Source organism: Octopus bimaculoides, chromosome 3 (assembly GCF_046866305.1).
Source record: "Octopus bimaculoides isolate indiv1 chromosome 3, ASM4686630v1, whole genome shotgun sequence".
Lineage (NCBI taxonomy): Eukaryota > Metazoa > Mollusca > Cephalopoda > Octopoda > Octopodidae > Octopus > Octopus bimaculoides.
This window is the reverse complement of record NC_142930.1, coordinates 67,860,081-67,875,140: the sequence shown is the minus strand read 5'-3', so window position 1 is coordinate 67,875,140 and position 15,060 is coordinate 67,860,081. Positions and strand designations below refer to the sequence as shown.

Sequence of the window (15,060 nt, the reverse complement as noted above, 5' to 3'; positions counted from 1 at the left end):
CTATGACAACAGTTACAAGAACAGCTTCAACAGAAACAAGAAAAGAAGCAATGGTGTGGGTGTATACTTATACATATATACATACAAGCATACACACATGCATATTTACATACATACACATATTTACACACAGGCTGGCGTTTATGATTGACGAGGTTGAAAAGCTGGACTGTATTTTTATATATATATATGTATATATATATATATATATATATATATATATATATATATATATATATACATATATATATATATATATATATATATGTGTGTGTGTGTGAGTGTGAATGTGTGTTTGCAAAAGGATTCTTCCCGACTGAACTATCTTCGAAAAAGCTTTCTCAAAAAGAGAATATTAATTAAGATTTAACTCTACAACAAATCTTAAAAATTGCGATGTTTGTTTTATATCATGAAGATAATATTTATATTACTTCTTAAAATGTCTTAAATGTAAATTAATCTCAAGAAAAATTAATAAGACATATATAAAGCTCACTGGTTTGTATATATGGGAGACAACCCCATTTTTAAATGTTTTAACGGGGTGGGGAGATAACCAAAAAGTACTTTATTTCTTTTCATTTGTCTAGCTCGTAAGCATCCAGCGTCTTACTGAGATTTAGTGGTAAGACGGTTTGACGTCTATTTTTAGCATACAAGGGATCCACGTAGTGATCTCTCATATTGTTTATATTTAAATAGAATTCACGGTCCTTGGACATCTTTAATTATGCTGACCACTAGTTGAAATTAATATTATTTAATAATAATTTCTATTCTTAGTATCTTAGACGTGTAATCATCAAATAAAGAGAAGTAACTCTCAGTGGCTTTATTAGCAGGGGAGCCTATTTCAAATAAAAGATGGCGGTGGCCATTTCACGTTCGTTTATTTACGTATGGTTATCAGCTATTATTTTCGTGTTGGATCGAGTACTTCTTGCTGTTTCTTATGATTCCGTCAACTCAATGAAGCCAGACTGTGGATATGATATTCAGAAAATATGGATGCGTGAAGTTGCAAATACTCCTTTTGCTGCGCCTCCTCTAATAGCTGATGTAAATGGCGACGGCAAATTAAATATAGTGGCAGCACCATTCTCAGAAAGTATTACTGTTTTAGACGCTCAGACTGGGCAACATATGCCAGATTCTCTTTGGCCAGTTCAGAATCTTCACAGCTCAATTTATGCTAGTCCTTTACAATACGATGCCGATGGCGATGGTATGTTAGATTTGTTATTCTGTACAAGTTCAGGAGAGTTATTTTTCTACACGTCCAATGGCACGCGAATGAAAAAGCACCACCAACTTCCATCCTCGTACGTTCTAAAGACCTGGTATCAAAAAGTAATTATTGCTTCAACCGATAACATTGCTAATTATGTGAAAGCCGAAGTGTCATCAGGAGCTAAATCTACTTATGTCCCTGTATCGCCACACATCCTAGCGACACCAATTATAGCTGATCTAAACAGGGACGGTCGAAGAGAAGAAATTATAATACCTGTAAGTTATTTCTATGATGAAGATGAATATAGAGCATCCGAGCATTTCAACATCGAAAAGAAAAATATTTCCCTCACAGAGCTGGAAAAATATCTTGTTGGTGGTATTGTTTATCTCAATCTAACTAGTATGCAAATTATGAATACAATATTCCTTGAGTTGTCACAGTTGACAGCTAATTTCCCAGCCTACATTCTCTTTTCTCCTACTGTGATTGATTTAGATAGTAATGACAGTCATTTGGAGACTATTACTGGCACATCGTCTGGAAAACTTTATGTAATTGAAGCCAATGGTATAATTAGAACCGGTTTCCCTATACCATTTGATACCCTTCATGGACAGTTAACAATTGGAGATGTTAATAGTGATGGTATGCTGGAAATTATTGCTATCGACACTGGAGGTAACATTGCTTGTTTGGATAGATTGGGTAAAACATTATGGGAATCTGAGATTTCAGGAAATTCTTCTCCAGGAACTCGTCTTGCAGATATCAATGGTGATGATCATGTGGAAATCTTGGTAACAACTGATGTCGGTGATATTTATGTGTTACACGGCAATAATGGTAGTGTTTTTAGTGGGTACCCTTTGCATCTGAACAGCCCAATTCATGCCAATATCCTTCTCAGTCTAATTCATGATGATACAAAAGCCTTGTTTTTTACACTCACCGAAGATGGAAATATGTACATTTTAGGCCCAGATACAGAATGTAGTTCACATTTCAATATTGGAGAAACATCCCTTGTTCAAACGTTATCACACGATCTTGTTCCTCAGACAAACAATATGGAACTGTTAGCTGCCACCAGAGATGGTACTCTTATATGTTTAAGTCTTTCTCAAAACTTTATGGATGATAATGAAGATTATGCAATGGATATTGCTAAACTGACTGTTCTACCCTCAGAAACTAAAACTCCAAATGATTTCACATACCTTTTGCACAAACCTTCAATTGAAGTTAATAGTCATACCAAGGAAATGAAAGATGTTATGGGTAGTTCTTTTAATTTAGAATTCCAGATTGTTGATCCAATAATTTATGACAAAACTAAGAAGTACACAGTTCATGTTTACTATGGCAATAACTTGTTAGCTACATCAGTATATAACAAAACTGGTTATCATTCCTTGACTGTGCCCGTTTGGCTAGAGCCAAGTCAAGGGCACATAGTTGTATCAATGACTAATCATCATGGACAGATATTTGAAGATTGTTTCCCAGTCAGATTTAATAAACTTATCTTACATGATCTTCAATGGCTCCTCATAAGCCCTTTTGTTGCCATGGCAACAGTATTGTTGGTTATTCATGGTTTCCCTGTTAAAGACCTTCTGCCCTTGACAAACAAAGACAAAAATCGCTGATAATGGTGATTACATTTTATTCCAAAATTTTTGTTACATTCCTAAAATATTCAAAATTTCTCCAACTTTATTTTGCAAATACCAGACATTAGATTGAAATGTTTTTAAAATTAATTTATTGCTAATTTATACTAAATAAGTTTTCGATGATTTATTCTAGAATAATTCATAATGTTTCTCTTTTTTTGTGCTCACTGTAGACTCAAAGATCTGTTTATTCAGCATTAACATGTAGACATTATTAATTATGAAAAAGTTCATGGTTAAATGACCCACCACTTCTGTCTTCTAAAATATTATTCAGATCCCTATTACTATTTGAATGGAAGACTGCACATTTCTTTTTGTATCATACATAAAATAAACAAGATCTTCAGGCAGTTCCTTTCCAAAATTTGTGTCCTGATATTGTTTGCTCAAAAGCTAATTTAAAATACAATTGAGAATGTTATTCTTATTGTATAAAATTTCATCTTGTCTTTCAAATATTAAAGTGCCATGAGTCAATGTTTGAGCATCAGCTAATTTATGATACTAGGTTCAGTGCCTTATAATTTTTAATTCAAATCATGGCTTAAGTCATCTTTGTATCTTCTATGACTGTTAGCACAGTTGCCAATATTAAAATGGAATAAGGAATCAAGATTAGATGTGATTTTGGTCTCTACCTGCAGCTTACTTAAAATGAGTAGGATTTGGACCTGCAAATCACTACTTTATGAAAGAAACCACTTTCCATGATTATCAGAGAATTCTTTTAAACCAACTTTTCTGTTCTAATCATTGTTTCTCTTTCTCTTTCTCTAATTCAGTCATGTTATCATTCACCAATCACATCATTTTTGTTATTCTTTTAATAAAGGCGTAGTGGTTAAATAGTTTACAGCATTGATCTCATGGCCCAAAGGCTACGATGTTGGTAAGCAAGGCATGTTCATGTGTTACAACTAACACAAAATAGGTCCAAACATTTTGTGATGAAGAGATTAACTTGCCCTAATAATCATATTATAATATTAGTTGTGAATTTCAAATTCTGCTGAGGTCGACTTTGCCTTTCATCCTTTCGGGGTCGATAAATTAAGTACCAGTTGTGTACTGGGGTCGATCTAATTGACTGGCCGCCTCCCTAAAAATTTTGGGCCTTGTGCCTAGAGTAGAAAAGAATATTGGTTGTGAATGTATGAAAGAAGAAAAGGTAGTTAGCATAATGGGAAGAGGCATCCAGCGCAAGAGAGTGAGTGTAAGTGGCAGCTAACATGCAAGAAAGACAGCTTGAATGAAAAATAGAAAGTAAGGGAGCTAAGCTGCCAGAAAGAGATAGCAAAAGATTGCTGTAGTCACCAATTCATACAGGGAAAAGTAAAGCGAAAATTGTTACCAAAACAAAAGATCTAATATTTTCACTTTGGTATGTCATATTTTGAGCTGTTATCCATTTAATTAAAACCCCCAACAACAGCAATGGACCAGGTCTCATGATAAATTCTTTTTCGTCATTGTTGTAATTTTGTAAATTTATACACTAAAAGGGCCTTTATTTTATCATGACTCTTTAACACTTTATATAAATTTCTTAACTTGCTTACCTTTATCCAAATAAAATTAAAAGGAAAATCTGTTTTGTTGTGAGTTTCAAAGTTAGAGAGGATTGATATGTGTATGAGGGATAGATTAATTTTTGTTTTAATTAACTCAAAGAGGACTGAAAATTAAAGTAATGATTAGCTTCAATATGATGCTGTTATATCCACCTTGAGATTTGCAATCGTATTTTAGATGTAGCTTTCAATATCTTTGTGACTATGTCAATGTCTTATGTGTTTCTGCTTTTATTTTGTCCTTGAGAGTAATTCAGGATAAAAATAATCTCATGAGCTAAGTACAACACATAATTTCAGTTCCAGCTCAGAGCCATTTTATTTCATTTATAGTGCCCTTATAAAAGGCATGACCATCACAACTTATAATTAAGTTTCATGTCCATTTTAAATACTGTTTTAGCAATCTATTTAGGATTGAAGAGATAGCTAAGGCAAGAGAGAATTAAACTAAAACTTTACTGTCTGATGCTTCATTTTTCTTAAGTTCATATCCTGACAGATTCAGTTTTGTCTCTCATTCTACATTCAATAGTATAATCCTTAATGTAATCCTATAGTGAGTTCACTCAACCAAACTCCATCTTTTATAAAAAGGAACATGTGCAACAATCAAAGCAATTTATTTCAACAAGTTGTCATTTATGACAAGATTCAAATCTCGGGACAATTGACTCTTTTTTTTTTGTTTCTTTTAAATGAAATCATCATTGTAATTTAAATATATACATTTGTATGATAAATATTTCTTTCTGTATTTTCTTGTGTTTTTATTTTCTCCTAAGCTGTTCTGTCTAGGACTTAGACATGTTGAGTATACCTATAAAATATACTTTTGAAAACACCAAAATCAATGAGGGCCTCTACATGATTACTTGACCTGCTAGACATAGCAGCTGAATTTCCATCAAATCACATGTTACTAAAAAAAAAAAAGCAAGCAAAGATACATTGGACTAGATTGGATTGGATTTCATCAGAACTAAGTAATAACAACCATTTAACATACTTTTTACTAACAATTTCAAAATTAAGCAATTGATCATTACAGCTTTGTTTTTCTCTTGTTTTCAAAGATATGATATTCCATATTTTCCAGTGTACAAGTCAAAATAGCATATAATGTATACACGTTGAGTAAACATTCAGTCATCATTACTATCTTTCCAAATCATGTTGCATTTCACATGGAATCTTTTGTCCTCCAAATTTGTCTTGGTGTATAAGTAAACCTATCTTTTTTTGGCTGTAAATGTTGGTCCAAAACAGTCAACTTTTATGCTGGAAAATACAGTACTTGTCAAAGTTATTATGTTGTTGTGTCTTACCATAGTTTATATCTATATTTCACTGTTTCTGATATTTGTGGTTTATTGAAAGTGAAAATTTATTTCTAAAAATGAAGCTGATACTGACATTTGATATAATATGCCTATCAGACTTACAGGTAAATAATTGACAGTTCATATTTTACAAGTGCTTGGCCATGTTCATTATCAAGACATTTGTGAATGGCTACATACATCTAGTAGACACCAGAACTCTGTAAAATTACCAACTGATGAATATTTTGTTAAGTTTCTCAGTTGTCTTCAAAACCAGCTTGAAGGGTGCTACTAGCAGTTTTACACCACCCTATATACATTTTTCAATAATTTAGATAGTGAGCTGGCAGAATTGTTAGCATGCCAGGCAAAATGCTTTATGGCATTTTGACTGCCCTTATGTTCTGATGTCAAATTCCACCAAGGTCAACTTTGCCTTTCATCCTTTCAGGATCGATAAAATGAATACCTGTGGAGGATCTGTGAAGGTCCCGCGGGTGGGGTGGGGTCTATATTTTGGAAAACCACCTTTCAATAATCTCCCTTCGTGGCATAATTAATAGTCAAGACTATTTGAGCATTTTATCTGATCAAATTCATCTTATGGTTGTGGTACTGTTTCAGGATGATAATGCACCAATTCACACAGCTAAAGTTGTTACTGAATGGTACGAGGAACATTCTAGTGAAGTTGGACATCTTATCTAGCCACCACAGTCCCCAAATCTCTATATTATTGAACATTTATGGTGCATCTTAGAAAACAAGTAAGGAGTCGATATCTTCCACCATCATCACTACAAGAACTGGAGACTGTTTTAGCTGAAGAATGGACGAAAATTCCTTTGGAAACAATTTAAAGTTTGTATGAGTTCATACCTTGTAGAATTCAAGCTGTAATTACTGCCAAAGGCGGTCCTACCCCATATTAAAATAAATTTGTTTGAAATTTTAAGGTGTTCCCATTATTTTGTCCAACCCCTGTATATGTGTGTGCATGTGTGATGGGCTTTTGTCTCCCAGATTCATTGAGCAAGACACTTGCTCAAGGTGCCATGTAGTGGGACTGAATCTGCAACTATGTGGTTGTAAAGCAAGCTTAACCATAATAAATAAATATAATGAAAATCCATTAAAAAAAATTACTAAGTATAAAGTCTTTTAGAATTATAACAAACAGAATACAGTACAATCAAGATATATATATATATATATATATATATATATAAAGAAAAAGAAAACAAAGAAATGAAAAATTAAAGAATTTTTTATTTAAGAATTCAATTTAAAATTGGTATAAAGAAATAATTCATTAAATTTCATTTACCACTTTCTTTTAGAATTTTAGCTGCATGATAGATTAATGGTAGTACAATAAGTTCAATTTGGTGTCAAGTTGGGATTTGCATCAGTGGGTATAAAATAAATGTTACACTACCAGAAATTAAAAAAAAAAGCATAACATAATTAATCTTATGCTGTAAGGAAGAGACAGAGGAAAGCATAATATTTCAATTAATTGTCCCTCAATGAGGAAAACACAGAGAAGAAAGAAGGAAAAAGTTCTGCAGAAATAGTAAAACTGTTACTGCAAGGTCTTGATGGTGTTGAATAAATAACAAATCTCTATGTTGCCAATCACTGAAACTACACAGCAACAGGCACCACACAAACACCTGCTATTATGTTTCTTCAATAACAGCCACGTATACCCACTATGTGGAGGCGCAATGGCCCAGTGGTTAGGGCAGCGGCCTCGCAGTCATAGGATCACGGTTTCGATTCCCAGACCAGGCGTTGTGAGTGTTTATTGAGTGAAAACACCTAAAGCTCCACGAGGCTCTGGCAGGGGATGGTGGCGAACCCTGCTGTACTCTTTCGCCACAACTTTCTCTCACTCTTTCCTTCCTGTTTCTGTTGTGCCTGTAATTCAAAGGGCCAGCCTTGTCACACTGTGTCACGCTGAATATCCCCGAGAACTACGTTAAGGGTACACGTGTCTGTGGAGTGCTCAGCCACTTGCACGTTAATTTCACGAGCAGGCTGTTCCGTTGATCGGATCAACTGGAACCCTTGACGTCGTAAGCGACGGAGTGCCAACAACAACATACCCACACCTCTATTATCACTCATCATTTTCCTTGACAAACCATTTCATTTTACCAATTCTCTATATCATTCATTCAATACCATGTGGTCTTTAGAATAATGCAGTTTTACTACACCTCATCTTTTCTTCTCTACTTTTCCTCAATGAAGGACAACTATTTGAAACACTGAACTTTTCTCTTTCTTCCTTACAATGTAAAATGAATTAAGCTTGTACTCTTGTTTAGTTTTGTTGTGTTTTTATTTCTGAAAACTTTAATAGCAGTATGTATTTCAGATAATCTAAAATTAACATCTTATGCAATTCCTCATATATATATATATATATATATATATATATATATATATATATATATATATATATGCACACACACATTCATATACACACATATATATGCATATATATACACACACACATATTCATATATACACACACATATATATGCATATATACACACACACACATATATATATACATACACATATATATATATATATATAGCAATAAGAAAATGGAGGGGATTAATAGGTGCTATTCATCAACTTGCAGACATTGTATTATGTCAATTTACTTGTTTATTTGTATACTAAAAGGACAATAATAACAATATACAAACAGATGTGACATATTATGTCATATCTAATTATAAAAATGACATATAGTAACATCAAGAGATAAAGATTTCATAAACGATAAATATTTCTTTAACATTTAGATTAAAAGCAATCAGTGGGTAATAACTAAAGAAGATTGACAAGGCTAATATAATGTGAATGAATATTGTCATTGGTATTGTATAAACTTACACAAGGGTAGTAGATTATGCTTGCAAATTTAAACCTTGAAACAGCTATTTTCTTTTGCTCTGAACAAGGTACATAATTCTACCAGAATGACAACAATATCTCCTATTTTAGGCTAAGTAATTAATGGTAAAAAGTGCATCCAGATATTAAAAAAAAAAGCTTTGAAATATAAATAAGAAAAAAATTACATGACAAAATAAATGTTAGAAAACCTAGAGGTCTAGAAATTATACCTAACTGAACTCATAAGATTTCTATTAAACATGGAAATTTTGGAAACTGACAGAAATCCATATATTGCACATAGTTTGATAAAAAAGATTATTGGAAAAATCCTTTTATATGAGTGTGTTATTGCCTTCTTTGATGCATTTCATTTGAATTGTTTATCACAGTTATCAATATATTTGTAAGTGATCATAAATATTTATATTATAATATTTCTTTCAATCTTGGCATTATTGTATTTGTAAACACCTGTTATAATTATACAAAGGAAAGTATCCCAGTAGGATTTAAACTCAGAACATAAATGCACATAACTAAATGCTGCAATTCATTTTGTTCTACTGTATATTGATATTGTCATCCATTAAGCTTTACAACAACTGTAAACACAAAAGAAATGAAATTTAATGTTTTGAGGAAATCTATAAAAACATAATAAATTCTTTTGATTTAATTTGTTATCAAAATATAATTTCAAATTTTATGTTGGGGGTGGGGAAATGTCAGTATAAACCGATGGGGAAACCTTTTTTTAAAAAAAAAAACTTATATTTTATTATAGAAAAAACATTCACAGTAGAATCCAGTTGGGTGGGGTTTGAATTGACATGGAAATTTTTTAAAAATTGAATTTTCTAAAAATATATATTTTTGTATATTTGAACTTTTATTGTATTTCTATAAAGTAAACTTGTGTATGTTGATTATATTTAATAATGAATTCCATTATTTCTTTTGATGAAGTTACTTCCACATATCTTTTCTGTTTATTTTTTTTAAAATGCTGTTTTAATTTATATCTGTTTGTTAGTTTTGATCTTTTTGCCTAAATACAAATAATTATTTGTTCATATTTTTTTAACCAATCACAAGGCCAAACAACATTAAAAGGAATGTGTGCTTGATTCAATCCATCCTAGTAAAATATGGCAACTCAGTTTTATCAATCTTGGCAGGATACTCAATTCAGAATTATTTGTATATATTAAAATGTAAACATGGAGCTAAACTGGTAATTAATTAATCATATAATTAAGGAAAAATTTAAAATCTAAAGATATTCATATATTTAAAAAGCTAAAGCTTCCTATATATCAATTCTTTCATAAGAAAGAAAAGAAACTACAAATAATAAGAAAACTATAAAGTGAAAATTTAACAATATAAACTAAATTTGGTTCTTTCAGTTTTCTGAAGGATATGATAATTTATGGCTTGATATTGACACAATTAGTTTAGAAAAGTTAATATTTTTTAGCTTTAACCCTTTAGCATTTAAACTGGCCTAAATATTCTACCTGTTTCATGTACATGTTGGCCTGGTCCAGCCTCTCACACTTACCCTATAATGTCATTCTAAAAATAAACAATCACATCATCAAAATCTTGAAGCAAACAGATAATGCATAATTAATTCAAAACAATGTGAATAAATAAGCATTATATTTGACAGAGTAATCTGAATGCTAAAGGGTTAAATTATTTTGTCACAAATTAAATATTAGGGAAATCAGCATCATGTGAATATTGTGTTCTGAACTTATTTTAAAGATAAGTTTATCCTTCGTCTGTTTAATACGCTAAAAACTGGATTTAAATACTGGCCTGAGAATTCATGTGATTTCTAAAAGAATTGATCGAAAGTAAAAAAAAATAATCTTTTTTCTTTAATTCTAGTAAATTTCCACTTTAAGAGATTCTACTAAACAGATTTTAAGTTTTTACAAGTCATATATTTTTTATCTCAACATATAAAATGCCTAAAATCTTTTTAAGACATGCCTACTTATTCACAACACCACTTTCCAACAAACTCGGAGATCTTCTGACGAGCCTGTACCAATGCCTGTGGGTCAGATGCAGCAGCAGGATACATATTAGCACAATGAGCTGTACCTAATAGAAGAAAATGAATTGCATTATTCAGCATAGCATAACAAAACAAACCATTGAAAAAATTTAGCATTTATAGTGACACCAATGAACAAATGAGAGAATTTTCAGGTAAAACAAATTTTACTAAAGGACCGGAAGATGTGGTGATTTGCTAAGTAAAATCGCTGTCTTACACACATACAGGATTGTCCTGTCGGTGGCAGTGCCACTTAAAAAGCACCCTGCACATTCTGTTAAGTGGTTAGCTTTAGGAAGGACATCCAACCATAGAAACTATGCCACAAAAGACGGAGTCTGGATAGCTCCCTGCTAGCCAGCTCCATGTCAAATTGTCCAACCCATACCAACATGGAAAGCGGACATTAAATGATGATGATGATGATGAATTCTAGAAGTTGTTTCTCAAAAATAAATTTCTACTACCTTAGACATCTGAATTTTCACAAGGTGGTTAAAAAGCTGACCAAATGAAATAGTTTCATAAACAAGATCAGAATAGGATGCAATTAAAGACTAGAACCCATTCTATACAGCATACTACTGATTCTGCCTGCAAAACAGTGGAATGACAGAATCATTAGAGGGTTCCATAAAATGCCTACAAGTATTTAGACATAGTCCCCTTACATTCCAAGTTCAAATCTTGCCAAAGTCAACTTTGCATTTCATAAAGTACCAGTCACATACTAGAGTTGATTTATATTCTCGTAAAGCAGCCTAGATGCAAATGGAATTATAATAGAAGAAATCCAAATAATAAAAGCCCTACAGAGAAAGAAGAAAACCTACAGCACATAAGTAGATGAGTGAACAATTGGGACACATAGATCTAGTGTTTTTGATATGCTGTGCTTCAGTATGGTGAAGGACCACAATCTACACTCCAACATATATGATGAAGTGTGGCATTCAGAATATAATGTCCTGTCTGATCCTGTATGCCTCTAATTTTGTACTGAATGCAGAATCTGTCAACTGGAATTTAAAAAGTAGGCCATTTCTCGAGATATGATTGCCAAAAGCTATTTTTTTTACAGTTAATTACAGAAAGATGTACCTGCCAAAGTGAATCTTTGATATATACATTAAAGTCAGTAGCAATACAAGAAATAAGTAGTTTACATGATGTTTGGAGTACAAAGCAATAGAGGGTCTGAAAAATTGAAGCCAATGTTAGAAGGTATTTTTACTTCAGATTCTTGCATAGATTGCCTACTTTAGAGAGGGAGTCTTGCATAAAAGGAAAACTGTGCTAATAGTTATTTCTATATTTATGGAATTGATGGGAAACCAGGTTCAGTAAAGGGAATCTCCACATAGTGACTGTGAAGAGATAAGGAAGTGAGACATTAAGAATTACGTTTCTTTACCAAAGACACAGAGACTAACATAAGCAAAATGATGACTTACCATTTATATAGACTGCTATAACATCTTTAGATATATCACTAAGAACTCCTAGAGCATGCCAAGGATCTATAGAACCATTGGGTAGAATAATGCGAGAACCACTTAGATGTAAAGCACCATAGTTTGCATTGGTCCACTGAATGCCTGCACTGGTAAAGTTGAGGTTAAATTTCTTACCAAATAAATCTATACATATCTGACCTGAAATACTGAGACAGAAAACAGTACACATCAAAAAATATATTTTAGAATGCATCTGGATATTCTATAGTAACAAGTTTATTAAATATTTGTTACTCATGAAACAGAGAAATCTATAATTCTCTTGAAAATCTTTAGAAGATAAAGACAATGATGAGGATAATGGTTACTCTCTGCAGTTTTCAAGGTGTTCAAACCTTTCTCCTGGCATCCTACAGATGCTGCTGAAAGAGGGTCTGACTGTAAAGAGCTGACGACATTGAGAGGAACCATAAATGCACTATGTATACATAAAGCCTTTTAAACTGGCAACAATAAAACTTAATAATTCATCATCACTGCACCAATGTCCATTGTACTCAAGCTGGTATAGATAAGCATACTATCAGTCTTCTTGCTTCAATATTATTTTGTCCATGAAGTTCGGCATCTTGAGTCCCAATTTCACCACTTCTTTTCTCCTGCAGATAACTTTTAGTCAACGGACCAATTTCTCTCATAGACTTTCACTGAATTTGATACTAGGAATATTTAACTGTAATGAAATACTACATAAATTGTTTCAAACATATTCTTACCTTAGAGGGTAATGATGACCAAATGGTTGTTTAGGAAAATCTGACGTTTGAAAATATCCAAATTCAGTACAGGTTTGATAAATCCACTGCCGGCCTAAAGTAAATGTACATACTTTAATACTTCATTTAGGCATTGCAATACTAATAACCTGCTGTTAGAACTCAATATACATATGCTTCACATAAAAAGTACTCATGCCGGCACCACATAAGAAGCACTTGTGCTGACACCAAGTAAGAAGAACCTGTGTCAGAGACATATAGAAGCACCTGTGCTGGTGTCACATAAAGTGCACCCAGTACACTCTGTAAAGTGGTTGGCGTTAGGAAGGGAGTCCAGCTGTAGAAACCATTCCAAAACAGACAATTGGAACCTGGATAGTTCTTCAGCTGGTCAGCTCCTTTCAAGCCATCCAACCCATGCCAGCATGGAGAAAAGACGTTAAATGATCGTGATGATGATTCAGTACAAAGCATCAGTCAAGTACACAGTGGTAATAATAGAATTGAGATGATAAAGGAATAAACAATTATGTTATAAACTTCATTGGCTTACAGCTGTTTCTGCTATAAGGTGCAATACACACATAGATGAGTACTTGAGGACCATTCTATAGCTTCAGACATGAAGTGTAATTTCTTTGAGAAAAACATTTACACTTGTGTAAATGTCCCGCATTATGATGACATATTTCGTCGTCTGCGTGACTGGCCTGAACAGTGTACTTCGCTGACTGACACTACTTACTGAGTCTGTCCACTACTTACTAGTAGTGGACCAGCCCACTTCTCACCTGGGAGCATCCACCACAACACCTCCCTCTTTGAGATTTTTTTTGTTTTCTTTCAACACAGCATTATATATATATATTTTTTTCCATTTCTTTTTCTTCTAACCAGAATTATTTTTCTCTTTTTATTTAGATTTTTTCTTGTCCCACACAGAATTATATATATATATAATTTTTTTTCAAATTAAAGTCAAGTGATTGAGGGGGAAGCCCCACCCAGAAAAAGAGGAATTTTAAAAAGTGTACAATGATAGGTATATGAGGAATTACTATAGGATCTAAAGTCAGTAAAAAGAATTATCAGTAAATATGTGTGGGTGTGTGTGAATATATATATATATATGTAACCTAGGAAAACAAAGATAGAATGACAGATGCAGGATCTTAGACAATGAAAGAGAAAAAAGAACACAAGAAAAAGAGAAACGCATAAGTGTATTTATGAGGGTCATTAAATAATTTTCCAGATCAATATTTTAACCAGATTGACCACTGGGGAGAAGTGAGGAGACATTATACAGATAACTTGTGTGTATCTGTATATGTTGATAGAGAGAGGGGGGAGAGAGCCAACAGGGGTTTTGATGGACAATATATGCACAAATCAGACAGGCATATAATCCAAGTATATGTATATATACAGATAAATACATACACAGACATATACAAATATTTGTGCGTGTGTGTGTATATATATATATATATATATATATATATCAGGCCATCCCATAAGTTCTGTCCGAATTTTGAATAAAGAAAACAAGTGATCAAATGTTATATTTAATTGAAATTTAATCATCAATGTAGTTTCCTTGATTATCTATGACTTTTCTTCCATTTGTTTACAAACCTTTTAATCCCATCAATGTAAAACTCTTTTGGTTTCAAAGCGAAGAACTCTGAAATGTCAGTTTCGACCTCCTCTTGGCTTGCGAAAGTTATGTCCCCCAAATGGTTCTGTAAACTACGAAATAAATGGTAGTCTGAAAGAACAAGATCAGGAGAATAAAGTGGAGGAGGAATTTTTTCCCAACCAAGCTCTTTGATCTTCTGTGATGTGATCTTTGTAGTGTGGGGGTCGTGCATTGTCTTGATGAAACATCACTCCTTTTCGATTTACTAAAGTGGGTCTTTTTTCTTCAAAGCTTGGTTCAAACGCTCTAATTGCTGACAGTAGACTTGAGCATTGATTGCATTAAGTGGTAACAATTCAAAGTGAATTACT

At 32.7% G+C, this 15,060-nt stretch overlaps 2 protein-coding genes across 5 annotated transcripts in view; one reads left to right on the top strand and one right to left on the bottom strand.

Annotated features, from left to right (window-relative positions):
* The first annotated feature begins 805 nt into the window (after positions 1-805).
* Positions 806-6,770, top strand: LOC106876153 (uncharacterized). Of its 3 annotated transcripts, none has more exons than XM_052966368.2 (2): positions 806-2,894; positions 6,440-6,770. In XM_052966368.2, the coding sequence occupies exon 1, from the start codon at positions 868-870 to the stop codon at positions 2,887-2,889; it is 2,022 nt and encodes a 673-aa protein (XP_052822328.1). In that variant the 5' UTR covers positions 806-867; the 3' UTR covers positions 2,890-2,894; positions 6,440-6,770. The 3 variants fall into 3 exon arrangements, 2 of the variants coding, with proteins under 2 accessions (XP_052822328.1, XP_014780064.1); XM_014924578.3 differs by lacking the exon at positions 6,440-6,770 and adding an exon at positions 5,276-5,372; XR_016241068.1 differs by lacking the exon at positions 806-2,894 and adding an exon at positions 5,358-5,476 and having other exon boundaries at positions 6,440-6,577.
* Positions 6,771-9,624: 2,854 nt separating this feature from the next.
* LOC106870332 (putative serine protease K12H4.7) overlaps positions 9,625-15,060 on the bottom strand; it is a 45,044-nt gene continuing 39,608 nt past the window's right edge. For both annotated transcript variants that reach the window (XM_052966370.2, XM_052966369.2), the window contains exons 8-10: positions 13,045-13,138; positions 12,266-12,474; positions 9,625-10,855 (exon numbers count right to left, since the gene is read on the bottom strand). In XM_052966370.2, the coding sequence (XP_052822330.1) occupies positions 10,746-10,855; positions 12,266-12,474; positions 13,045-13,138 (413 nt within the window). In that variant the 3' untranslated portion in view covers positions 9,625-10,745. The remainder of the gene's footprint in view (positions 10,856-12,265; positions 12,475-13,044; positions 13,139-15,060) is intronic.